We start from the raw sequence: 26,718 nt of genomic DNA on the forward strand, positions 1-26,718 counted from the left end.
TACAAAAGCTTTTCTGATGCTTTTCATTATCACAGAACACACCACCTGTAATGTGTGCAAGAAGGAAATGAGGGGTGGAAGGAGAGGAAGTCAAATTGGGAAAGGCTGGATGGTCACTTCATTTCTTCTCTTTCTTCTTATCCTAGAAATAGAGAAAAATGACCCAATTAATTTTTGACATTTAACATTCAAGCTAAAACTCTTGAGTGAGCATGTACTTAGGGACTAGAAGTGAGCCAGACAATTAAAAAGAAATGAGAAATGCTTCCTTAGCTCAGCAAGAACTGAATCTTAACCACGTCTTACTGGTGGTTCCCAAAGTTGCCAACAGACCAACCGAAAATAAAGGTTAAGCAGATGTCCCCACCCCAACCCCAGGAGTGCCTAGGTGGGCTGCCTGACCATTCTAGGCTATTCACAGCCACCACAGCTCAGATCCCAACAGTGAAGACTGTAAATGGCACGCTATCCTAAAAGAGTGAAACTAGAGGCCAAGACCACCAACCATCCATTAGGCCTGAGAAGTGCTCCACCCTGCAAAGTGAGCATGACTCTTTGGCATAAACTGACATTTAGAAATAATTTGGTCCAGCAGAATTCTTCGTTCAATCTTGGGTGGAAGCCCAATGTATAAAGGAATAAAAATTGGGTTGCTTGTTCTGAAACTGGCACATCTGCCTAATGCTCAGTCCAACCATGGCACAGCCCAGATAGAGCCAGCAACCCTATCTGGTCAGCTGCTCCCACTACCACTGTGCTATCTCTAAGCTCCATAAGGTCTGTAAAGAAAAGCTCATTTCAGTTGTTTCCCCCACTGCTGAACTAGACTATATTGGATACTCATTAGCCCCATATAGAATGCTTCCTTGGAAAAAAAACTAAGACTAACAAATGGATAATATTAGTCTACTTCTGAAATTTACAGTGTCCTCCACAATACCTTTCTGAGTCACAACTATATAGCCTTTAAATTATTCATATAGTAGGTTGTGTTTACTGCCACTGAAGCTTTTTTCCCTTTTATGCTAAGCTCAGGGATTAGTTAAAAAAATTTTTTTTTTCACTTGTTGCTTTTTCTCTAACAACTGAAGACTTATAGTTTACCTCTTACTCAGTGGCCTGCTTACAGTTACTCTGGACCTAACACAGTGTGTGAGCAAGTTTTCAAATCTGAAGCATACACACATGCTAAGCTCAGGAGCCATTATTCTCTCATCTTTGGGTGAGAGGGCTAACAAACCTTTTCATTCATGGCCAGGATCATCATGAGTTTTCTGAAGAGAGTAACAAAATCTAAGAAGAGATCAATGCAGTGCCTGAAAGGCAAGAACCAGATTAGGATCTGTACTTCAGACTTTCTTTTATCCACAAGCTCACAAAGATGCAGAATATAAACCCCACTCCCACCCCTACGAGCCAGCTTCTCCCACACTTTACCCCCAACTAAGGAAGTAAAACTCGGGTGTCTGAGATCCTTTCAGACTCATCGAAGTCATGCAGCATATAGAAAAGAGACTGGACCGGGCACAGTGGCTCATGCCTGTAATCCCAACATCTTGGGAGGCTGAGGGAGGTGGACTGCTTGAGCCCAGGAGTTCGACACCAACCTGGTTAACACAGCAAAATCCTGTCTCTACAAAAATTAGCAGGGCATGGTGGCATGCGCCTGCAATCCCAGCTACTGAGGAGGCTGAGGTGGGAGGAACACCTGAACCCAGGGAGACTGAGTCTGCAGTGAGCCATGACAGTGCCTCTCCTACTGTAGCCTGGGTGACAGAGCAAGCCTTGTCTCAAGAGCTTTGGACTCTGCAGAGGTCCAAGTCTGAAGCTTTAACTACCACTAGTCATGAGACTTTGAGAGAATCCCTACATTAAAAAAGAAAAAAGTGCCAGGTGCAGGGGCTTACACCTGTAATCCCAGCACTTTGGGAGGCCGAGGTGGGTGGATCACCAGAGTACGGAGTTCGAGACCAGCCTGACCAACACAGAGAAACTCCATCTCTATCAAAAACACAAAATTAGCCAGGCATGGTGGCGCATGCCTGTAATCCCAGCTACTCAGGAGGCTGAGGCAGGAGAATCACCCGAACCCGAGAGGCAAAAGTTGCAGTGAGCCAAGATCGCACCACTGCACTCCAGCCTGGGCAGCAAGAGCAAAACTGTTTCAAAAAAAAAAAAAGTGAGCTGGGCATGGTGGCCCATGCCTGTAATCCCACCACTTTGGGAGGCTGAGGAAGGCAGATTGCTTGAGGCCAAGAGTTTGAGACCATGTCCTCATGGGACAACATGGCAAAACCTCGTCTCTACTAAAATTACAAAAATTAGCGGGACGTGGTGGAGAACACCTGTAATCCCAGCTACTAGGGAGGCTGAGGCACGAGAATCGCTTGAACCCAGGAGGCAGAGGTTACAGTGAGCTGAGATTGTGCCACTGCACTCCAGCCTGGGTGACAGAGCAAGACTCTGTCTGAAAAAAAAAAAACAAGCAAAAAAAAAAACAAAGTAGCTGGGTATGGCGGCTCAAGCCTGTAATCCCAACACCTTGGGAGACCAAGGCAGGAGGACTGCTTGAGAACAATCTGGGCAACATGGTAAGACCCCATCTCTACAAAAAATAAATTACCCTGGCATGGTCACATGTGCCTGTTGTCCCAGCTACTCAAGAGGCTGAGGCAGAAGGACTGCTTGAGCACAGGAAATTCAGGCTGCAGCGAGCTGTGTTCATAGCACCACATTACTTACTGCCTAGGCAACAGAGCGAGACCCTGCCTCCAAAAACAAAGTGTATCTTCTACTCATTGTTTAAAGAATATAGAAGTATAGAAAGGAAAAAGATAAAGATCTCTTTCCCTCGCTTCTGTCTGGAGGCAGCCACTATGGATATGTAAATGTATCAGCCACCCCCCAATACTTTTTTTTTTTTGAGACAGAGTCTCGCTCTGTCGTTCAGGCTGGAGAGCAGTGGCGCGATATTCACTCACTGCAACCTTGGCCTCCCAGGTTCACACCATTCTCCTGCCTCAGCCTCCTGAATAGCTGGGACTACAGACGCCCGCCACCACACCTGGCTAATTTTTTGTATTTTGAGTAGAGACGGGGTTTCACTGTGTTAGCCAGGGTGGTCTTGATCTCCTGACCTCGTGATCTGCCCAACTCAGTCTCCCAAAGTGCTGGGATTACAGGCATGAGCCACCGCGCCTGGCCCCCACTTATTTTTTGAGACAGGTCTTGCTCTGTTGCCAGGCTGGAGTGCAGTGGCGCAATTTTGGCTCACTTCAACCTCCACTTCCTAGGTTGAAATGATTCTTGTGCCTCAGCCTCCTGAGTGGCTGGGATTATATACATGTGCCACCATGCCCAGTTAATTTTTTAATATTTTTAGTAGAGATGGGATTTCGCCATGTTGCCCAGGCTGGTCTCAAACTTCTGAGCTCAAGCGATCCAGCTGCTTCAGCCTCCCAAAGTGCTGCAATTATAGGTGTGAGCCACCACACTGGGCCTATTAGCCCAGATTTTTACAAAACGTGAAGTCTTTCAGGAATTTAGGAAGATTATGGTACACAGTTCCAAAACCGTGGGTTTCCTATCACATACACTCCCAAAGCTTGGCCACCTATGTTCAGCCAATGCCAACCTAAGTTCAGCTGTGGAACGGTATGCCTCAACCCTCATGCTTGTTAAAGACTAGTTCCCACACTCACCAGATATAATCTTGATCTCCATTTTCGGCCTTTTCAATAATGAGTTGAGTATCAAAAAGGACAAAGCCACACATGACCACCAGTCCCACATACAGGTTTGCCTAACAAATGTATGAGATGAAATTACTACATAGCAGAAGTTGCAGTGAAAAAAAAAAAAAAAAACAGCCATACTTTCTGGCTCATGGCCACTTGAAAGCACATCAAATGTGAACCCTATCAACATTACCATTCATGAGAACTGCAGCCTAGGGAAGACCACATTACTTCCCTAGGCACAACACTGCACTGGTCACTGGAAGAGTTTCAATCATTTTAACAAGCAGCCACTGCCAGACTGGCCTTACAAAAATGGTGTCTGAGCAAACCATTTTCTCTTAACAATGCCCAAACTTGTGCAGCCTGTTTTCACTTGTGGCAGAAGGCTCCATCCTATGAAGGATAATAAGAAGGCTTAGAGAGCACTGCCCAAAGTAGTATAGAAAAGTGGAAAGAAAAGGAAAGAAAGAGAAAAGAAAAGAAGTGTGAGGCAAACGGCTGCTAGAAAGTTCTAGGCAAAGTCTTACCTGGAAAAGCCAAATGGATCCAAAGAAAACATTCCCCACGGAAGACAAAAGCAACAGGCTCAGGGCTGACATCAAGATACCTATAAGACACAGCAAAAAGCTGTCTTGAGAAAAGCCAAAGCAAAGTAAAGCAATTCCATTAAAGCCATTCCTTAACTTTCCCCAGAATAAAGGTTTTTAACCTCAACTCAATAGTAGCAAAGGAGTTAGGGGTAAGGAAGGAGTACTAGTGAGAATTCTGGCTAAAGAGGAGCCCCCATTCCCTGTTTGCCAGTTCACACTTACCTCCCAGAAAGAGGTAGCTACGGCGCCTGGCATAGAGTGCACTGAGGGTGAAGCAGGTGAAGATCATGGCTGTGCCCATGAAAGCGGTGGGAAGGATGCTGTTAGAGAAAAAGACCATTAGATTAAGGGTATACAGGGTATACATATTATGAAGGTATATATATATGAAGGTATATTCATAAAGATAAAAGCACGTAAGACATGACCAAAAGAGTTACCTGGGGTTGATAGCAATACAAAATTCCAGGGCAGGGCCCAGGCCAACTCCTAGAAAACAAAAAACCCAGAAAACAGTATTACCATCAATTCTTGAATAGGATCCTCATCCAAAAGCTGATCCCAAAGTATAGGCATACTTATGCTCTTAACAGGGACTAAAGAGTTAAATCTCTCTCCCCTCTGCTGTAATTGTTTTCAATAAAATGTATACTTGGCTGGGTGCGGTGGCTCAAGCCTGTAATCCCAGCACTTTGGGAGGCCGAGACGGGCAGATCACGAGGTCAGGAGTTCGAGACCATCCTGGCTAACACAGTGAAACCCTGTTTCTACTAAAAAATACAAAAAAACTAGCTGGGCGAGGTGGCTGGCGCCTGTAGTACCAGCTACTCGGGAGGCTGAGGCAGGAGAATGGCATAAACCCGGGAGGTGGAGCTTGCAGTGAGCTGAGATCCGGACACTGCACTCCAGCCTGGGTGACAGAGCAAGACTCCGTCTCAAAATAAAAATAAAAATAAAAAATAAATAAATAAACGTATACCTGTGTTTTTTTGTTTTTGCTTTTTATTTTTTTTAAATAGAAGTAGCTGCAAAATTGTGCTCTTAGCTGAAAATCATGAATGACCTCAGGGAGGGAACAGAAATTAGAAGAAAATAAAGCAGGCATGTCAAACATTTCAGAGCTAGAGTGATGTGAGATGGTAATATAGGCCAGATCAGGAATAAGAAAAAAAGGATAAAGAGCAAAACAGTGCCTTGTGGCCAGCAACCTTATAGTCATGGAGGACCAACTCCCCTTTGTAGCAAAGAAAGGCCAGACTGGTTCTGTAGGTGGACACCTGCCAACGGGAGGGTAACCTGTTCCAGCTTCAACATTTCTTTCATTCTAATTACTTTCCTCCTTCCTTCTGATAATTCCACCCCTTAATGCCTTCAAAAATTAGCTTGCCCTGATGCAAAAATCTTAATCCCTAAATCTCTTCCTTTCTAAAATTTCTCCAACACTATATATATTAGACTGTCACTCAGAACAAGCTGTTCTAATTCAAATGTTGTTTTGCAAGTATTTTTATTACATAGCTTGAGTCTTGCTTCCTTTATGACAATTCTACAAGAGCTGTGTCTTTCTTTTTTTGAGAATCAGCAAAGTGTCCTGCACAATGGATCTCAATGTATAGCTTTAATGCACTGTCTGTAAGACTCAGAACAGAAGATAATTGCCAGTGTGGGTGCAACTAAGTCAGATTCTCAGGTCTAGTTTATTAAAAGTTCTATGTCTACTATTAGCAGGTTATGCTACCTAAGCTCTTGAACATCATTCATTCAGGTACACAATGGCTATTTTTGGACACAAAAGTAGAGTTATAGTGGTTACTCACAAAGAGTTTCCCCTAATGGATGGGGAAACAAAATGAACCTATGTGAAATTAGAAAGCAGGCCAGGAAGGCCAGGCACGGTGGCTCACGTCTGTAATCCCAGCACTTTGGGAGGCTAGGGGAGGTGGACTACTGAGGTCAGGAGTTCAAGACCAGTCTGACTAACATGGTGAAACTCCATCTCTACTAAAATACAAAATTAGGGCCGGGGCAGTGGCTCATGCCTGTAATCCCAGCACTCTGGGAGGCCAAGGTGGGCGGATCGTGAGGTCAGGAGTTCGAGATCAGCCTGGCCAACGTAGTGAAACCTCATCTCTACTAAAAATACAAAAAATTAGCCGAGTGTGGTGGTGGGTGCCTGTAATCACAGCTACTTGGGAGGCTGAGGCAAGAGAATCGCTTGAATCCCAGAGGTGGAGATTGCAGTGAGCCAAGATTGTGCCACTGCACTCCAGCCTGGGCAACAAGCGTGAAACTCAGTCTCAAAAAAAAAAATTAAAATAAAATAAATAAATAAATAAAGGCTGGGTGTGGTGGTTCACGTCTGTAATCCCAGCACTTTGGGAGGCCAAGGCAAGCAGATCACGAGGTCAGGAGATCAAGACCATCCTGGCCAACATGGTGAAACCCTGTCTCTACTAAAAACACAAAAATTAGCCGGATGTGGTGGCACATGCCTGTAATCCCAGTTACTTGGGAGGCTGAGGCAGGAGAATCACTTGAACCCGGGAGGCGGAGGTTGCAGTGAGGCGAGATCGCACCACTGCACTCTCTAGCCTGGGTGACAGAGGGAGACTGTCTCAAAAAAAAAAAAAAAAAAAAGTGGAGAGTTCAGAGATACTGAAAATGTAGTTCACTCCTCAAAATTAGACAAATCCCTTAATGTACCTGTAAGGAAAGCAAATCCAGCAAGAAGTCCCAGTCTTTTCTGCTCAGTTTCATGGCTATGAGGTGTTGCCATCAGCCAAATCATCAATATCAGGGAGCCCAAGGCAGACAGCAGGCCAGCCTGTCGGAGTCAGAATCAATCAGTCATTAAACACTTGAAAGTTTCAAATTTATTTTGCAAGACATCTTTATTGGGTTCAAATACTCGTCTGAACTTCCTAACATTTGCTTATAACCTGGAGGCAGGAGAAAAAGTAGTGTTTTCTCAGGGATGAGGCTGAGGAGAGAACCCAGAAGCCTTGAAGCACAGAATCAGGACCATGGTGGATACTGGAGGCTCTTCTGGCTTCAACTACAGTACAACTACCCAAGTCAAACTATGAGTGAGTCCTGCCCAAAAAACAGAAAGGATGAATCAACGTGACAAGTGCTTAAAGTAGATTCCATCTGTAGAAGAAATAGAAACGATCCCTTTTTGATAGCTTAAAAAAAACATGGTGGCTCATGCCTGTAATCCCAGCACTTTAGGAGGCCAACGTGGGCCAATCACCTGAGGTCAGGAGTTTGAGACCAGCCTGACCAACATGGGAAAATCCCGTCTCTACTAAAAATACAAAATCAGCTGGGCGTGGTGGCGCATGCCTATAATCCCAGCTACTCGGGAGGTTGAGGTAGGAGAATTGCTTGAACCCCGGGAGGTGGAGGTTGCAGTGAGCCAAGATTGTGCTATTGCACCCCAGCCTGGGCAACAAGAGTGAAACTCCGTCTCAAAAAAAACAAAAACAAACAAACAAACCCCCCCAAAACCAAAACACCAAGACACATACATATACAGAAGACTGTAAAGTACTAAAATGTTAACATTAGTTATTTCTGGATGATGGGAAGTTTTTAAAATACTTCCTTCTCATTGCTAGTCTGTTTTCTGAATTTTCTAAAATGAATGCATATTAGCTTTGTAGTAAGAAAAAAGTGTTTCTTTTTTTTAAAACTCAAGTGGGACAAGCTACAGGCATTAGAAAAAAGAGAAATCATTAAGGATGGATGTAGACACTGAAGTTCCTTCCTTCCTTTAAAGGAAGAAGTTGATTCTCATTATTCACAGTGTTTATGTTATAAAGTCACAGTGGACAATGAATTAGTAAGCCCTTGTTCCTGAGGGAAATAAAAGGTAGGTAGGTTCCTGCAAGCCTAAGGTCACAACATTTTCATCAAATGATCAATAGATACCTTGTTTTATCTGTGTTTCTGTTTAAGGACACCTCATTTGACATTATTTTTTATCCCTTAACATTGAACTCACAGTCACAACAGCAGTACAACTCATGCCGGAATGAAGCTTATCTAATAAACACATTTTCTTCATAAAGCACATTACGGTCTTTCTGCACTCAGGAATACTAGACAGCACTTCAGCACTATGCTGTCTGCATTCTAAACAGCAAAATTAAGCCAAGCATGGTGGCATGTGCTTGTAATTCCAGCTACTTGGGAGGCTAAGGTGCGAGGATCACTTGAGCCCAGTAGTTTGAGACCAGTCAGGACAACACACCAAGACCTCCACTCAAAGAAACCCAGCAAAATCACCAATTAAAAGCACAAAAATACAAAGAAAGTGGCACTAAATGACCATGAAAAGAACATTTGTTTACAGTATGAGAATTGAAACAAGGAGGCAGAACACTGTCTTGTTCAACCTCAGCTGAAAACACTGCACAGCAGGGTGACTCAACTTTTCCACCACTCTGTGCCTGTCTGCAAAAAGTACCATGAGTATTGATTTTGGGGTTACAAATTTTAATGAGTAGGTGAATTCACAAATATAGAATCTGTGAATAACAAGGATTGATTGTATTTTACTACCTTATTTAAGGGCTAACCTTGCCTAAAACTCAAGCGATCAAAGCCCTATCTTTTGAGTGTCTACAGTAATTTTTCACACAATCCCTGCCAGGCGATGCCTGAACGTAAGGATAGTTCTCAGCAGTGGCAAATGCCAACAGAGGCCCACCTCTACATTTATGCTAAAAGGAACATTCTACAAAGGGACAGGACTATGTTAGAAGTCTTCAAACTTTCTGGTTATTCCTCAAACTGTACCTTCTACTCCTGTTGACCAAACCCAAATTCTCTCTCAATACAGGAAAACAAATTGTTGAAGGTTTTTACCCAACCATGCAGACAACAGTTATTAGAAAATAAAAGGGGTCAATTCCTTAAAAAAAAGATCTCAATCCCGCCTCTCCTGATAGTTAATCACACAATCAGAGTTTTGTAAAGAATGGTGGAAAAGATAAAAAAGGCTTCTGTGCAAAAGAATCCCAGCATGCACGTCATGCATCTACTCAGTGGGTGGGGGTCTTGTACGTCAGCAGCACACCATTCAGTGCCAAGGTTAAGGCATTCTGTTTTCAGTATTTAGAGGGGGCACGGTTGCCAGAAAATTAAAATGGCTTTACACGTCCTGATTTAATGGCTGAATTTAAATCCTAAACTACTGATAAAGATTAAAGAGAAGAACAGGGTCCCTGGACCACCTTGCTGAGCTGGTTTTTCCTAATGTAATTTGTACCACAGCAACCAGGAGAGAAAATCTTTCTTACCTGAATGAAATGAGTGACCACATGGACATAGGACCCTGCAGCCGCCACAAACATACAAAGGGCAAAACTTGCATAGACCTTCTTCAGGTGCTGCTGCGTTGAGGGGGTTCTAAGAAAAGAATGTGAGTAAGAGCAATCACTCCCAGACCAATCTCATATCTAAACTAAGAAGAATCACTTATCTCTTTGCCTTTCTGGGAATATATAAAAGTTCTCCTACAAATAGTCTGAAATACTTTTAGGAAAGCATATTATAATAAAAAATAGTATTTTGGCCGGGTGCGGTGGCTCAAGCCTGTAATCCCAGCACTTTGGGAGGCCGAGACGGGCGGATCACGAGGTCAGGAGATCGAGACCATCCTGGCTAACAAGGTGAAACCCCGTCTCTACTAAAAAAAATACAAAAATCTAGCCAGGCGAGGTCGCGGGTGCCTGTAGTGCCAGCTACTCCGGAGGCTGAGGCAGGAGAATGGCGGGAACCCGGGAGGCGGAGCTTGCAGTGAGCTGAGATCCCGCCACTGCACTCCAGCCCCGGCGACAGAGCGAGACTCCGTCTCAAAAAAAAAAAAAAAAATAATAATAATAATAATAATATTTTGAAAATAGGTTAACAGAATCTTAAACACTGAGGAAGATCAAACGCCCAAGATTATGAATAATCAGTACCCAAACTAGAATAAATGCCTTTCCAATAACCACACAGCAACCTGTAGAATCTGGACATTTTCATCAGGTCCTCTGGATTCTGGCCAATTTATTAGCTTATACACACAAAAGTTATAAACGCGAAAAAGGGAAAAAGAGATATGACAAGAAATGCTGTACAAAACCAGTCAAGGTCAAAACACTTACATATGAGAAAATTTAAAAAGCGCATCAAAGTTGATCTTTCGATCAAATATGTTCATGGTTCCAGAGTCTGTGCAACAGTCTCCACTCTGTAGAACAAAGAAAGGTTAGAGTTATTAAGTCACACGGAGTCACACGAACAGCTTATTAAGAAAAAAAAAGCAACATATAAGTTCAGAAAGATGAAAACTTGCCTAAAATTCTACAGCCGTAACACAACAATTTTTATTTTTATGTGTCCTACAATGTATTTGCAATCACAGCCAACCACTTAAAGAGGACAAAGGAATTGAATGCATCCTCTTCTCCCCCAAACTATTTTGTTACTATCATTTGATTTCTGTTCTTTCAGAAGGCAATTTGACCCTTTAAAAGGCAGAAAGTTTGTAAGAGAGATTCTCAATTAACAATCTAGTTAAGACGGGCGCAGTGGCTCAAGCCTGTAATCCCAGCACTTTGGGAGGCCGAGACGGGCGGATCACGAGGTCAGGAGATCAAGACCATCCTGGCTAACACGGTGAAATCCCGTCTCTACTAAAAATACAAAAAACTAGCCGGGCGAGGTGGCGGGCGTCTGTAGTCCCAGCTACTCGGGAGGCTGAGGCAGGAGAATGGCGTAAACCCAGGAGGCGGCGCTTGCAGCGAGCTGAGATCCGGCCACCGCACTCCAGCCTGGGCGACAGAGCGAGACTCCGTCTCAAAAACACAAAAACAAAAACAAAAACAATCTAGTTAAAAGCACCTAGACATTGGCACATAAAGCAATTCTGTCACTGTTTCAAGATGCTGAAGAATTCCCTCGGCCGGGCATGGTGGCTCACGCCTGTAATCCCAGCACTTCTGAGAGGCTGAGGTGGGCGGATTACCTGAGGTCAGGAGTTCGAGACCTGACTGATTAACATGATGAAACCCTGTCTCTACTGAAAATACAAAAAATTAGCCAGGTATGTTGGTGCATACCTGCAATCCCAGCTACTCGGGAGGCTAAGACAGAAGAATTGCTTGAACCCGGGAGGTGGAGATTGCAGTGAGCCAAGACGCGCGCCACTGCACTCCATCCTGGGTAACAGGGCAAGACTCCACCTCAAAAACAAAACAGAACAAAAAAAAGACTATATAAAGCTGGGTCTGGCACTAAGACTTCCATTTTAAATATATGCATATCAAAATTTCTCACCTAATACATTTAAGAACTGAACTGAAAAAGATTCACAATTTTAAAAAAAAGAAAGGTTTCTACCTCCATAAAAAAGGAATTTATGCAGAAAGGAGAATTTTTGGGGGGTATTTTTTGACAGTTTCAGAACCTTTCCTACAGAAAGGCTGGAACAGTACAAAGAATTCCTGTACAACCTTCACCCAGATTTCCTAAATGCTAATATTTCACCATATTTGCTTCATCCCCTCTCTATATAGCAATACATAGAGAGATGTAAAAATATTTTTCCGTAACCACACAGACACAGTGCTCCTAAATACTTCAGTGTGGGCCGGGCGAGGTGGCTCAAGCCTGTAATCCCAGCACTTTGGGAGGCCGAGACGGGTGGATCACGAGGTCAGGAGATCGAGACCATCCTGGCTAACACCGTGAAATCCCATCTCTACTAAAAAATACAAAAAACTAGCCGGGCGAGGTGGCGGGCGCCTGTAGTCCCAGCTACTCGGGAGGCTGAGGCAGGAGAATGGCGTAAACCCGGGAGGCGGAGCTTGCAGTGAGCTGAGATCCGGCCACTGCACTCCAGCCTGGGCGACAGAGCGAGACTCCGTCTCAAAAACACAAAAACAAAACAAAACAAAACAAAACAAAAAAAACAAAACTTCAGCCGGGCGCGGTGGCTCAAGCCTGTAATCCCAGCACTTTGGGAGGCCGAGACGGGCAGATCACGAGGTCAGGAGATCGAGACCATCCTGGCTAACATGGTGAAACCCCGTCTCTACTAAAAAATACAAAAAACTAGCCGGGCGAGGTGGCGGGCGCCTGTAGTCCCAGCTACTCGGGAGGCTGAGGCAGGAGAATGGCGTAAACCCGGGAGGCGGAGCTTGCAGTGAGCTGAGATCCGGCCACTGCACTCAAGCCTGGACGATAAAGCGAGACTCCATCTCAAAAAAACAAAACAAAACAAAACAAAAAAAAACAAAACTTCAGCCGGGCGCGGTGGCTCAAGCCTGTAATCCCAGCACTTTGGGAGGCCGAGACGGGCAGATCACGAGGTCAGGAGATCGAGACCATCCTGGCTAACATGGTGAAACCCCGTCTCTACTAAAAAATACAAAAAACTAGCCGGGCGACGTGGCGGGCGCCTGTAGTCCCAGCTACTCGGGAGGCTGAGGCAGGAGAATGGCGTGAACCCGGGAGGCAGAGCTTGCAGTGAGCTGAGATCCGGCCACTGCACTCCAGCCTGGGCGGCAGAGCGAGACTCCGTCTCAAAAAAAAAAAAAAAAAAAAACTTCAGTGTGTATATCCTGAAAGCAATTATCAAAACAGGATATTAATACCGATGCAATATTATTTCTAATCTACAGACCTTATTCAGATTTTTGCCAAGTGTCCCAATGTCAAAAAGAGTATTTTTAAACTAAATTATATCCAGGTTAGATTACATCAATACCATAAAGTCAAGTTCTTAAGTTTTGCTCCCTCCCCCATTTCACATGCAATCCTAAGTAAACATGTTCAATCTACAGTGCTAAAGACTGAGTCAAGAACTTTCATCTTTTCTAAATATAAATCCTCCAAAGTCTTATCAGGGCCTTAATGCCCATCCACTTTAAATCTACCAGAAAAGGAGGGGCAGGCAGGAAGGGATTCAAACACAAAAGATAAGTTGTGTGAAAGGCCACCTACTGAATGAAGCACTCCAATGCGCACCTAGAGCAACACTCAGAACAATTCATCCAGGTAATAAAAGTTACAGTCCCCAAACAAATTTTTTTTTTTTTTTTGAGGTGGAGTCTCGCTCTGTCGCCCGGACTGGAGTGCAGTGGCCAGATCTCAGCTCACTGCAAGCTCCGCCTCCTGGGTTTACGCCATTCTCCTGCCTCAGCCTCCCAAGTAGCTGGGACTACAGGCGCCCGCCACTTCGCCCAGCTAGTTTTTGTGTTTTTAGTAGAGACGGGGTTTCACCGTGTTAGCCAGGATGGTCTCGATCTCCTGACCTCGTGATCCGCCCGTCTCGGCCTCCCAAAGTGCTGGGATTACAGGCTTGAGCCACCGCGCCCGGCCTTTTTTTTTTTTTTTTGAGACAGAGTCTCGCTCTGTCGCCCAGGCTGGAGTGCAGTAGCATGATCACGGCTGGGACTACAGGCGCCTGCCACCGCACCCGGCTAATTTTTTGTATTTTTAGTAGAGACGGGGTTTCACCGTGTTAGCCAGGATGGTCTCGATCTCCCGACCTCGTGATCCGCCCGTCTCGGCCTCCCAAAGTGCTGGGATTACAGGCGTCCCAAACAAATCTTCTAAGGAATCCTGGGCCAGTGGAAAGATATAAATATCATTTGCTTCCTGAGGCTCTCTCCCACAAATGAAACATTCACAATGGCTGGCTTGCGTTCTCTGATTTCTCCTTTTCTTCTCTCATCAACATCACTACTCACCTCAGAACTTTTGTTAGTTCAGTTTTTAAGGACAGATACAGTGAGAAGCTGCAGAACCTACTAAGGTTGTTGCTCTCTCCTCTGAGTTACAGGGATCTGGGCCCTCTTGATCTAGATGGTGCAATTATTGCAGGTTGTTACAAGGCCACCCACAGCCTTCCAAAACCAAGATGAATATGAATATGTCCTCTAGAGAGCACACTTACAGCATGGCAGAATTCATCACCTGGAAAGTGTCTTTGTTTAAGGTTTCCCATTAACATCCCTAATGACATCCCTAGACAGCACTTACAACAATACTGAAGCAACCTTCAGAGCCAAGTTTCTCAGTATTCACAACAGCAACGCTAAAGAACCTCTTGCTTCCAATTACAAGAATTAAAGAAGGGTAGGGGGTGGAGGGGGTGGATCCTCAAACACCCAGGGGATTCTAAGAAAGCGGCAACGCTCAGGTAACCAGACTCTGCTCAGTGGAATCTGTTCGAGGGGAGAATGGCAGAAACTCCCCTTTCTCAAATACCGCTCTGACATTTCCCAGGGGGTACTGACTGCCTCTTTCTGGTTCTCTCTTAACAACTGTTGATGGAAAATCCAAAACCATCAAAGGCTGTGTCGGTTGGGGCGGGGCGGGAGTGAGATGTGAAACAGCAATTTCACTTTAATAGAAGCTTGTGGTTTGAAATCATTAAAAAATAACCAAAGCTTCTGTTTTTCAGTATCACTATTTCAAAATTTAAGTAAACATGTAACTACCAAATATTGTAGATGCAAAAGTGCACAGCAATTTTAATAGCTTTATGGAGAAAAAAAGAAATCTGGTAAAGCACAGATGGTCCCTGACTTACCAGGGTTGACCTATCACTGGGAGAAATTGATACCCATTCAGTACACTCCTTGATTTGCGATGGGTTACATCTGGATACACCCATTGTAAATGAAAAATATCGTTAACTCAAAAATGACTTACAGGTTGGGCACGGTGGCTCACACCTGTAATTCCAGTACTTTGGGAGGCTGAGACAGGTGGATCACTTTGACGTCAGGAGTTTGAGACCAGTCTGGCCAACACAGCAAAACCCTATCTCTATTAAAAATACAAAAATTAGCTGGGCATGGTGGCATGCCCCTATAGTCCCAGCTACTTGGGAGGCTGAGGCAGGAAAATCGCTTGAATCCGGGAGGCGGAGGTTGCCGTAAGCCAAGATCACATTACTGTACTCCAGCCTGGGCAACAAAGCGAGACCCCGTTTCAAAAAACAAACAAAAATGACTTACAAAAAGAAAAGGACTTACATTTTCGACTTACAGTATTTTCCACATTTTCGACTTAGGGTATTTTCTTTGTTTTTTTTTTTTTTTTTTTGAGACGGAGTCTCGCTGTGTCGCCCAGGCTGGAGTGCAGTGGCGCGATCTTAGCTCACTGCAAGCTCTGCCTCCCGGGTTCATGCCATTCTCCCGCCTCAGCCTCCGAGTAGCTGGGACTACAGGCGCCCGCCACCACGCCCGGCTAATTTTTTGTATTTTTAGTAGAGACGGGGTTTCACCGTGTTAGCCAGGATGGTCTCGATCTCCTGACGTCAGGTGATCCACCCACCTAGGCCTCCCAAAGTGCTGGGATTACAGGTTTGAGCCACTGCGCCCGGCCGACTTTGGGTATTTTCAAATTACAATGGGGATTTTCCAGATGCAGCCCTGTCTTGAGGAGCATCTGTAGTCATTTAATGTTTATGATACAATGTACAGATGACAATTTCAAAATTGTTAAAACGTGAGAGGGAATACATAGGTCTTAGAACCAAAGAAATGATAGTTTGCTCCAGATCTGTTCCAAACAGACAAGCATATACAGATAAGTAATGAGATCAAACTGTTCTGACAAGTTTCGCCAGATAAAATAAACTTACCAAGTTTCAATCTTAGCTTCAACTAGTGAAGCTCAGAAAAGATATCTACATTTCAATGGCCGATGTGCAAACTCAGCCAAACGAGATTAAGTTGCACTTAACTCAAAAATAGCAGCTCTCATGTCAAGTATTTTCCATCCTAGGAGCAATCATCTCTTAACAGGGTTTGAAGTATTATCACCATTAACCAAGTAACTCACTGACTTCCCAGATGAACCCACAGTTAAATGAAAATCTTTATTTTTAAAAAAACACATTAAAATGTTATGTATATTTTACCACAATAAAGAAAAAAAGTAAATTACAAGCTGCTAAAAAATTCAATACAGCAGTCCTTTCACACCTCTAACTAAGCCTATTACTTACTAATTCAACCCTAAAATAAAGAGGGGTTATTTACACAGAATACAGTGTGGGTAGTGCCTCCTGGAGTTGTGGAAATTTTGCCTATACTGCATTTGTAAATGAGCAGTAAATGTTCAGGTGTTAATCACAAACAAATTCCTCTCATTGTATTCAGAGCCTCCTCTGTTATGCCTTCATCCCAGGAGAGGAAAACCTGAAGCTGTCAACATGTCATGTACAGACTGCTAAAGTTTTGCAGAAGTGTCGTCATTCTGTGGTATCCATGACCAGCCTCCTCTGCCAGAGCCACGCAAAAACAAAAAGCTAAGAGTTTAATACACAGCTCTCCCAAGAAAAAAACTCAAGTAAGCATAATTATTTTGAGTTAGATATTCCTGTGGTCTGCTTTTCCTTGGGAAGGGAGGGACAGCAGGGGCTGGTAGGAGACAGGTATTCTTAGCAGTGGACACCTAAGTTATGTTAAATGCCTTGTTGTTTTGTTCTAGGTATCTCCCTTACCTTATCCTAAAATGAAAGACTATTATCAAGGGTCCAGCCTTAAATTTAAAAAAACAACAACAACAACAACAAAAAAAAAAAACGCTGGGTGCGGTGGCTCACACCTATAATCCCAGCACTTTGGGAGGCCAAGGTGAGATCACGAGGTCAGGGGTTCGAGAGCAGCCTGGCCAACATGGTGAAATCCCGTCTCTATTAAAAATACAAAAATTAGGCTGGGCGCAGTGGCTCAAGCCTGTAATCCCAGCACTTTGGGAGGCTGAGACGGGCAGACCACAAGGTCAGGAGATCGAGACCATCCTGGCTAACACGGTGAAACCCCGGCTCTACTTAAAAAAAAAAAAAAAAAAATACAAAAAATTAGCCGGGAGTGGTGGCAGGCACCTGTAGCCCCAGCTACTCGGGAGGCTGAACCAGGAGAATGGCGTGAACCTGGGAGGCGGAGCTTGCAGTGAGCTGAGATCAAGCCACTGCACTCCAGCCTGGGCGACAGAGCGAGACTCCTTCTCAAAAAACAAACAAACAAAAAAAAACAAAAATTAGCTGGGTGTGGTGGCAGGCACCTGTAGTCCCAGTTACTTGGGAGGCTGAGGCAGGAGAATCGCTTGAGCCAGGGAAGCGGAGGTTGCAATAAACTGAGATCGCGCCATTGCACTCCAGCACAGGAGACAGTGCAAGACTACGTCTCTAAAAGAAAAAACATACACACACATACACACACACACACACACACACACACACACACAACCATTCTCTTCAATCCTATTCCCACACACCTAGGAACTACAGTCAATATGAAACATGCTGAAGTAGCCAAAAGCTATGCAAAACAAAACTATCACGGATTCAGTATGCATTCTACGCAACACTGGAGGCAGGACAGACATAGCCTAGGTGTGTACAGTAACATTAAAACAGCAAGTCAAGGAAACACTGTTCATACATTTAATTAAATATGTTTATGTTTTATTATGAAGACAATAAAATCTCAAGGTTATGTTCACTTCCAAAAAAAAAAAAATTAGGCCAGGCAGTGTCTCCCACCTGTGAGCCCAGCACTTTGGGAAGCCAAGGTGGGAGGGTCGCTTGAGCCCAGGAGTTCCAGACCAGCCTGGACAACACAGCAAGACCTCATCTCTGCAAAAAATTAAAAAATTAGCTTGGTGTGGTGGTGTGCGCCTGTTGTCCCAACTACTTGGGAGGCTGAGGAAGGAGAATTACTTGAGCCCAGGAATTTTAGGCTGCAGTGAGCCATCATCACGTCACTTCACTCCAGCCTGGTAACAGAGCAAAAATGTAACTGCATCCCAGCCTGGGCAACACAGCAAAACTGTTTTATAAAATTAAAAAAAAAAAAAATTAGTTTGTCAATTACATGGTTCTTTTTTCCTGTTGTATTAATTCAACCATCCTGAACCTTGTTCCCACATATCTAGAAAGGACCAAACTGATACTTAGAAGAAAAATCTCACATGGTTTAAAAGAGGGGAAAGGGCTGGGCACGGTGGCTCGTGCCTGTAATCCCAGCACTTTGGGACGCCTAAGTGGGTAGATCACCTGAGATCAGGAGTTCGAGACCAGCCTGGCCAACTAAAACCCAGTCTCTACTAAAAAAACACAAAAATTAGCCCGGCATGGTGGTGTACGCCTGTAATCCCAGCTACTCAGGAGGCTGGGAAAGGAAAATCGTTTTAACCCATGAGGCAGAGTTTGGCAGAGAGCCAGACTCAGTCTCAAAAAAACAAAAGGAGGGGGAAGAACTGTTAGTAATTTTTCAGTAGTTCTTCCTCCTCTTCCTCTTCCTTTCTTCTCCAGTGTTTTTGGCCAGGAAAGCTTTCCATTCATTAGTTTTTACTACTGAGTAATGTTCATACACTGTATAACCATGTCCCCTGCATAGTGGTTGAGAGTGCCTGCTACTTATGAATCCTAGTTATTTCCTTACCAGTGCGACATGCAGCAAGCTTCTGGCACATAACCTCACTGTACTTCAGTTTTGCCTACCATTTGTAAAACACTAATATATAACATTCCTTACTTCATAAGGCTGAAGATTAGGTGAGATAATACAAATAAAGTTCTTAAAATAGCTCTTTGTACACAGGATGAGTTCAATACATGGTAGCCATTGTTATTACTGGTGTACTAACATTGTTATTACTGGTATACTCATTACTACAATGTCTTCGGTAGATTATTCTCTCTTTTAAAAGTCTAGCCTGCGCGGTGGCTCAAGCCTGTAATCCCAGCACTTTGGGAGGCCGAGACGGGCGGATCACAAGGTCAGGAGATTGAGACCATCCTGGCTAATACGGTGAAACCCCGTCTCTACTAAAAAAAAAAAAAAAAAAAAAAAGTCTAGCCTGTAATCCCAGCATTTTGGGAGGCTGAGGCAGGCGAATCACTTGAGGTTAGGAGTTCGAGAGCAGCCTGGCCAACATGGTGAAACCCCGTCTCTACTAAAAACAAAAAAAATTAGCCAGGTGTGGTGATGTATGCCTGTAGTCCCAGCTACTCGGGAGGCTGGAGCAGGAGAATCGCTTGAACCCAAGAGACTGTGGTTGCAGTGAGCCGGGATCGCGCCACTATACTCCAGCCTGGGTGACAGAGTAAGACTCTGTCTCAAAAAAAAAAAAAAGAAAAGAAAGGAAAAAAAAGTCTAGTTTTAGAATACATTTATCCCAGGCTAATTTACATGTCATGTAAATTAACTTTTTAAAAAATTACTCAACCATTAACTCACAGGTAGCTGTATCCTGAAGGATGTATCCTTCAGGCTGTATCCTGAAAGCTGTATTAACTCACAGGTAGCTGTATCCCGAAATTGGCCGGGCGTGGTGGCTCAAGCCTGTAATCCCAGCACTTTGGGAGGCCAAGACGGGCGGATCACAAGGTCAGGAGATCGAGACCATCCTGGCTAACACGGTGAAACCCCGTCTCTACTAAAAATACAAAAACTAGCAGGACGAGGTGGTGGGCGCCTGTAGTCCCAGCTACTTGGGAGGCTGAGGCAGGAGAATGGCGTAAAACCCGGGAGGCGGAGCTTGCAGTGAGCTGAGATCCGGCCACTGCACTCCAGCCCGGCGATAGAGTGAGACTCCGCCTCAAAAAAAAAAAAAAAAAAAAAAATTTACCCCGAAATTAAGTAAAATTAATTTGGAGGGGCCAGGTGTGGCGGCTCACACCTATAATCCCAGCACTTTGGGAAGTCGAGGCAGGCAAATTGCTTGAGGTCAGGAGTTCAAGACCAGCCTAGCCAACACAGCGAAAGCCCATCTCTACTAAAAATACAAAAATTAGTTGAGTGTGGTGGCACATGCCTGTATAATTCCAGCTACTCAGGGGGCTGAGACCAGAGAATTGCATGAACTCAGGAGGCGGAGGTTGCAGTGAGCCAAGACTGCGCCACTGCACTCCAGCCTGGGTGAGGGAGTGAGACCCTGTCTCAAAAATAGTAATAATAATAATAATAAGTTCAGAGGCGGATAGTGGTAGAAAATTATAGGCTAGGCACGGTGGCTCACACCTGTAATCCCAGCACTTTGGGAGGCCAAGGTGGGAGGATCACAAGGTCAGGAGTTCGAGGCCAGCCTAGCCAACACAGTGAAACCCCAACTCTACTAAAAACACAAAAACAAGCCGGGCGTTGTGGTGGGCGCCTGTAATCCCAGCAACTCAGGAGGCTGAGACAGGAGAATGGCTTGAACCTGGGAGGCAGAGGTTGCAGTGAACCAAGATGGCACTATTGCACTCCAGCCTGGATGACAGAGTGAGACTCCATCTCAAAAAAAAAGAAAAGAAAATTATAAACTGAAATGTAAAAGCACTTGAAAAATCTCATTACTAGTTAAAAGTACAGATGCTCGATTTACAATGAAGTTACATCCCAATAATCCCATTGTAAACTGAAAATACTGTAATTTATGCATTTACTACACATAACCTACCAAACATTATAGCTTAAGCCTAGCCTACCTTACCTTAAATGTGCCCAAAACGCTTACATTAGTCGGAAGTTGGGCAAAACTATCTAACACAAAGGCTACTTTACAATAAAGTGTTCAATATCTCATGTAAAAGCATCACACCAGATATCCCTAGTCTGGGAAAAGAAGGAAATTCAAAATTTAAAGTACAGTTTCTTTTGTTTTTATTTTTTTGAGACAGCCTCGCTCGGTCGCCCAGGCTGGAGTGCAGTGGTATGATTTCAGCTCACTGCAACCTCCGCCTCCCGGATTCAAGCGATTATCATGCCTTAGCCTCCCAAGTAGCTGGGATCACAGGCGTGTGCCACCACGACCAGCTAATTTTTATATTTTAAGTAGAGACAGGGTTTTGCCATGTTGGCCAGGCTGGTCTCGAACTCCTGACCTCAACTGATCTGCCCACCTCGGCCTCCCAAAGTACTGGGATTACAGGCATGAGCCACTGTGCCCGGCCTGAAGTACAGTTTCTAACAAACAAGCAGAACTTTTGCATCATTATAAAGTAAAAAATCTTTAAGTCAAATATCATAAATTGGGGCCTGTCTGTACTTTTGCTTAAATGGCATACCTTTCCTCTAGCACATTTATACTATCGCTCTTCTCCCACAGGGCCATGGGCATTCTGAGACAGCCTAATAGCCACTAAGTGATAATATGATATGGTAAAGGATTTGATGAAGTAAATGCTTAATAGCTTGATGCTTTCCCTGACACTCCCAGGAGGTAGGTCAGTTCAGTTTAGGAACAATCCAAGGAATTGTGTTTCATTCAAGTAGGGCTGAGCTTTCATCTTCCCAGGTGGACACCTTAGATGTCCCAGCCTCTCCCTTAACTTGGACCCAAATCCCTGGATTTGCTAATACTGAATCCATCTCTCTAGGGGGCTGACTCAAAACCAAAACAGTAACTGGAGATGAAATGTCTACTGCCTTCAGTAAATTATTTTTTGTACCAAACTTTGACACTACTGCATCTCCTTCTCTATTAACAACTGTTTGACAGATACGGAATCCTAAGAAGGCCCCAAAATCCTAAATAATCTTCTTCCACTATAAACCAGTAATCCCTCCCCAATGACACCATATTTAGCCCAAATGGGAGCACACACAGATTAGGACAAACAGCACACCCACTTCACCCTCACTCTTTTTTTTTTTTTTTTTTTGAGACGGAGTCTCGCTCTGTCGCCCAGGCTGGAGTGCAGTGGCCGGATCTCAGCTCACTGCAAGCTCTGCCTCCTGGGTCTAGGCCATTCTCCTGCCTCAGCCTCCCGAGTAGCTGGGACTACAGGCACCTGCCACCTCGCCCAGCTAGTTTTTTGTATTTTTAGTAGAGACGGGGTTTCACCGTGTTAGCCAGGATGGTCTCGATCTCCTGACCTCGTGATCCGTCCGTCTCGGCCTCCCAAAGTGCTGGGATTACAGGCTTGAGCCACCGCGCCCGGCCCACCCTCACTCTTGAAGCTCCTTTTTCAAGTGTTTTGGATTCCAGTTAATTGTGCAGAAACTTCTCACCCCTCAGAGTCTGCATCTGGTTCAGCTCAGCTATCCCCAAGATATAAGCACTACAGAGTCTCTAGAGCAAATTTAGAACCTATTATCATATCAAGAGTGCTGTAACCTTAAGTCAACATTCCCCAGCTGGCTCAGAGTGGAACCTACCTCAAGGGGTCACTCAAGTAACCTTAAAGTCAAGGAGACAGGCTTCTCCTTGGTCTTGAACACCATCTTTGGAAAACAAAATGTGTATAAACTACGAAGGGCTGCATGCAGTTTGGTTAGAAACTCTGGGGGAATAAAACAGAGTGGTAGAAGACACTTCTACCAGATTCTATAACCAGGTCAAAGCAGTAAAGGAAAAACATTAGTTAGAGCATCAGAATATTCAATGGTTTCCCTAAAGGAAATTAATACCCTTGGGTAGTTTACGAAATAAAATGAAACTCGTCAGGCCAGCAGTAGTACCTTCTATACTAATACTCCTGACTACATTTATATAAAATTTAGAACTTTTAAGGTGCTCTTATATACATATGCCTTTTAATCCCCACACATCAACCCACGAAGAAAGGGCAAGATTAGGCCCACTTTAAATATACATCTTTTTTAAGTTCAAAAAGGCAACGCAATACTGGCAAGAGGACAGGATTTGGTGTCACAAGTGCTGCCACTTTCAACCACATAACCTAGGAAAAATCATTTTACCTAAGGTTATCTCAGCTTCCTCATCTGTAAGATAATGATGATTAGTACCTGCTCTACTGAATGCCAATAAGAAAATCTATGTGAAATCAACATAAAGTACTAAAACAAACATTAGTATTGATTTGACCAACATTAGAAAGTTAAATAGCAGAGTCAGAACCAGATTTGGGGTCTTCTGACCACTATAGTCTAGTGCTCTTTTTACTATTCCATCCTACAGTAGAAAAATAAGTTTTCATTTATATAAGCTTTCAAAAGTAAGTTTCAGCCACAGGTGAAGACAAATCTTTAAAACAAAAAACTCCCAAAACATACATTGATTCCTATGACATTTTTTCTGCATTTTCAGCGTTTGTATAAAGAGCATGAAGTATATCTTTAATCAGGGAAATAACTTGAAAATGCTAAGTATCTGGATTAATTTTACCTTTTCTTATTCTTTAGGAGAGATGACTATTATTCTTTAGGAAAGGATTACACTTGTAATCCTAGCATTTTGGGAGGTCGAGGCAGGCGAATCACTTGAGGTCAGGAGTTCGAGACCAGGCTGGACAACATGGCAAAAGCCCGTCTCTACTAAAAATACAAAAATTAGATGGGCGTGGTGGTGCGCCTGTAATCTCAGCTACTTAGGAGGCTGAGGCATGAGAATTGCAAAAACCCGGGAGGCGGAGGCTGCAGTGAGCTGAGATTGCACCACTGCACCCCAGCTTGGGTAAGGAAGTGAGATGTCTCAAAAAACCGTAATAGTAATAACAATAAATAAATCGCTTGAGTACAGGAGTTGGTCATCCTGGGCAACATGGTGCAACCCCAACTCCACAAAAAATACAAAAATTAGCTGGAGTTGGTGACGTCCACCTGTGGTCCTAGCTACTCAGGAGACTGCGGTGGGAGGATCACCTAAGGCAGGGGAGGTCAAGGTTCAAGTGAGCCATGATTGTGCCACTGCTCTCTAGCCTGGGCGACAGTGAGGCTCTGCCTCAAAAAAAAAAAAAAAAAAAAAAAGAAGGAAGGTACTAAGCCATGTTTCCACAACCAGATGAATAACGTAAGAAGGAAACTCTGGATCCAAAGTACAGACTGTATTTCTCAAGGGTTCAACTATTCTGTCCCTACTGGAGGAAAGTGGCAGACAATCTAAACGTCAACACATTCTTTAGGCCAGAACAAAAAATATTAGACAACAAAAAGGAACAAGAAAACACCAAAGAGTGTAAATAATTACAGGAAAAAAATGTGTATACACAGGCCATAAGAAATGTGTTTATGCAATTCCGATATCGTTCCAGAATTAAATTCTTAAACCACACATACAGACAAAAGGGACACTGTAAATATCAAGAAGTAACTAGAAAAGCCCATTTACCATTTATTTACCTTTGACCTTACAATCCTTGTCTGTTTCAAGCACAGTCAGCCCTTCTACTGGGTTACACATTCACAAATTGCTAGAACACAGTCTCAAGTTCATAGTGATTTTTGTTGTGGGGGTGGTCAACGAAAGGCTGATGACCCCAAGCAGCCCGGGCTGGCACGGGATAGTAATTCTACACTTAGTAAATATAGAAAGATACCAAAGCCTATCTGTTACCACAGATCCAGCAAATAGGCCCAAGATAAAAACTGCCCAACGACGCCCTTCCTGAGCAGACTTAGACGCCCACAAAAGCTCAAGACCAAACAAACAAAGCCACCTCACCTGCCCAAAGGTAACCAATCCGTACAGAGCGGGGCCTCCTCATGGGCCTCGGAAGGCAGCCCCAGCCCCAGCCTCCTCTCACCTCCCGCCTCTGCCGTTGGCTAAGAAGTAACTAAGGAGCCTCGCGTGTCACAGTGTGTTACATCACCCGCCCGACAGACCCCACCTCGAGACTCGGCTCCGGGTCGCTCACCCAGGGTCAGCCCGACCCGAGAACCCGCCAGCAACCGAAAAGCAATCGGTTGGGTGGGGTTTCGCGTTCCTTCACCTCGGAAGGACGTGGTCTGAATTCGAACGAAAGAAGCTGGGCCAAGGGGTCCTGTGTCTACACTTAGTGGAGGAGGAGCTGGAAAAAGGAAAATGCGGGCTGACAATGGTCCTTCGCCAGTCTCGGCGCCCCCCGGCAAAACCCCGCAGACTCGCCTCCGCCCAACCCCACCCCACCCCCCCCCCCCGCTACAGCACTGTTGCGCATGCGCAGCACTAGTTCCCTCGCTTCCCTCTCCGCCCAGTTTTCCCGAATCTGGTCTCCGAGCAGGGCCTCGTTCCTTCAGGTGCCATCTGTCCGCAGACGGAAGCTACTCCCACTCTTGCTCAGACAGTAACTGCTAACTCCCTTTCCATTTCTCACTCCCAGTTCGCCCAGTACTAACTCCAGACGTACCTTCCTAACCGGCCACTCCAAAGCCTACTGGCGCTTCTAACACCGGATGTGCTCTGACTCACCCACGTCCGCTCCCGATCCTTTATCCGGCGTCCGCCTCTCGAGGGAAGCCCCGCCCTGTGGTCCGCTTAAAACCAGTCCTCATTGGCCGTTGACCGCACTTCTGCCTTTCCATTGGCTGTACGTGCAAAAACAACGGCTGCTTAGTTCAGAGGCCTGAGCTTGTCGATCAAGACTCTGGCCACCAACCGCCGTCGAAGCAAAAAGTCTCCGCCTTCTTACCGTAGTAAGCCAGGGTCACGGTGCGCTGCTGCCTCTAGTGGAGAAAGAGAAAATGGGCAGGCTACCCCCCGGACAGCCCCACGACTTTTGAAGGGGTAGCGCCGCAGTCTTGTCATGCAGTGTTAAACAGGGAAAGCGATTCAGAGAACACATTAAAAAAAAGCGCCCTCACAGGGGGCGATTTACTGTGAAACTAGTGAAGCGTAAGCTTCAGAGCACCTTTGAAAGCACTTCTCTAGAGTCTGCGAGAAGGAAATAGCAGGATTCCAGGAGAACAGGAGGAAAGCCAGAATTTAGAAAACCACTTTCTGGAAAGATAGAACAGTTCTTTTCAGTAAGGAATACAAATATCCAGGGTATGATTCTCAGTACGCAAACCCAGGTATGCAATTAATAGAAGTTAATTTTCGGCCGGGATTGGTGGTTTACGCCTGTAATCCCAGCACTTTGGGAGGCTGAGGTGGGCAGATCACTTGAGGCCAGGAATTCGAGACCAATCTGGCCAACATGGTAAAACCCCGTCTCTATTAACAATTTAAAAAATTAGCCGGGCATGGTGGCGTGTGCCTGTAATCCCAGCAACTCGGGAGGCTAAGGCAGGAGAATCGCTTGAACTGGGGAGGTGGAGGTTGCAGTGAGCCGAGACGGTGCCACTGCCCTACCGCCTGGGAGACAGAGGGAGACCCCATCTCAAAAAAACCAAAAAAGTTAATTTTCTGTAATACAATCTAATTTTTGCTATAGTACAACCTAATATATACTCTGAACCTCATTCCACCGGAATGGAAAAAAAGAAAAGTATTACCAGTTCTTCATCGGACCCTTGGTCCCCAGCATGGAGGTCACTCTCTCAGGCCAAGTGGCAGTTGAGGGTGGACTAGGGTGGGTGGGCTAGGGGACGAGGGCAGTGACCACCAGACGGAGCTGTCTTAGCAGCCCCTTTGGAGACCAAGCCAAGGGAGGTCAAAGGGCTGGAATTCTCCCCAGGGCTTTCTTCAGCGAGGAGCACCACCTGTGCAAGACATTATAGTAA

At 44.7% G+C, this 26,718-nt stretch overlaps 1 protein-coding gene across 5 annotated transcripts; it reads right to left on the reverse strand.

Moving 5' to 3' along the window:
• Positions 1-25,510, reverse strand: TMBIM6 (transmembrane BAX inhibitor motif containing 6). 5 transcript variants are annotated; one of them, XM_033222154.1, is made up of 11 exons: positions 25,404-25,458; positions 24,906-25,064; positions 10,489-10,574; positions 9,637-9,745; positions 7,034-7,154; positions 4,771-4,819; positions 4,553-4,650; positions 4,268-4,347; positions 3,702-3,802; positions 1,241-1,316; positions 1-142 (listed from the first exon to the last, which is right to left on the reverse strand). In XM_033222154.1, exons 3-11 carry the CDS (start codon positions 10,542-10,544, stop codon positions 119-121), a joined length of 714 nt encoding a protein of 237 aa, XP_033078045.1. In that variant the 5' UTR covers positions 10,545-10,574; positions 24,906-25,064; positions 25,404-25,458; the 3' UTR covers positions 1-118. The 5 variants fall into 5 exon arrangements, with proteins under 5 accessions (XP_033078045.1, XP_033078044.1, XP_033078046.1 ...); XM_033222153.1 differs by having other exon boundaries at positions 24,740-25,064; XM_033222155.1 differs by having other exon boundaries at positions 24,906-25,069.
• Positions 25,511-26,718: the final 1,208 nt, after the last annotated feature.

Source organism: Trachypithecus francoisi, unplaced genomic scaffold (genome assembly GCF_009764315.1).
Source record: "Trachypithecus francoisi isolate TF-2019V2 unplaced genomic scaffold, Tfra_2.0 Lachesis_group11, whole genome shotgun sequence".
Classification (NCBI taxonomy): domain Eukaryota; kingdom Metazoa; phylum Chordata; class Mammalia; order Primates; family Cercopithecidae; genus Trachypithecus; species Trachypithecus francoisi.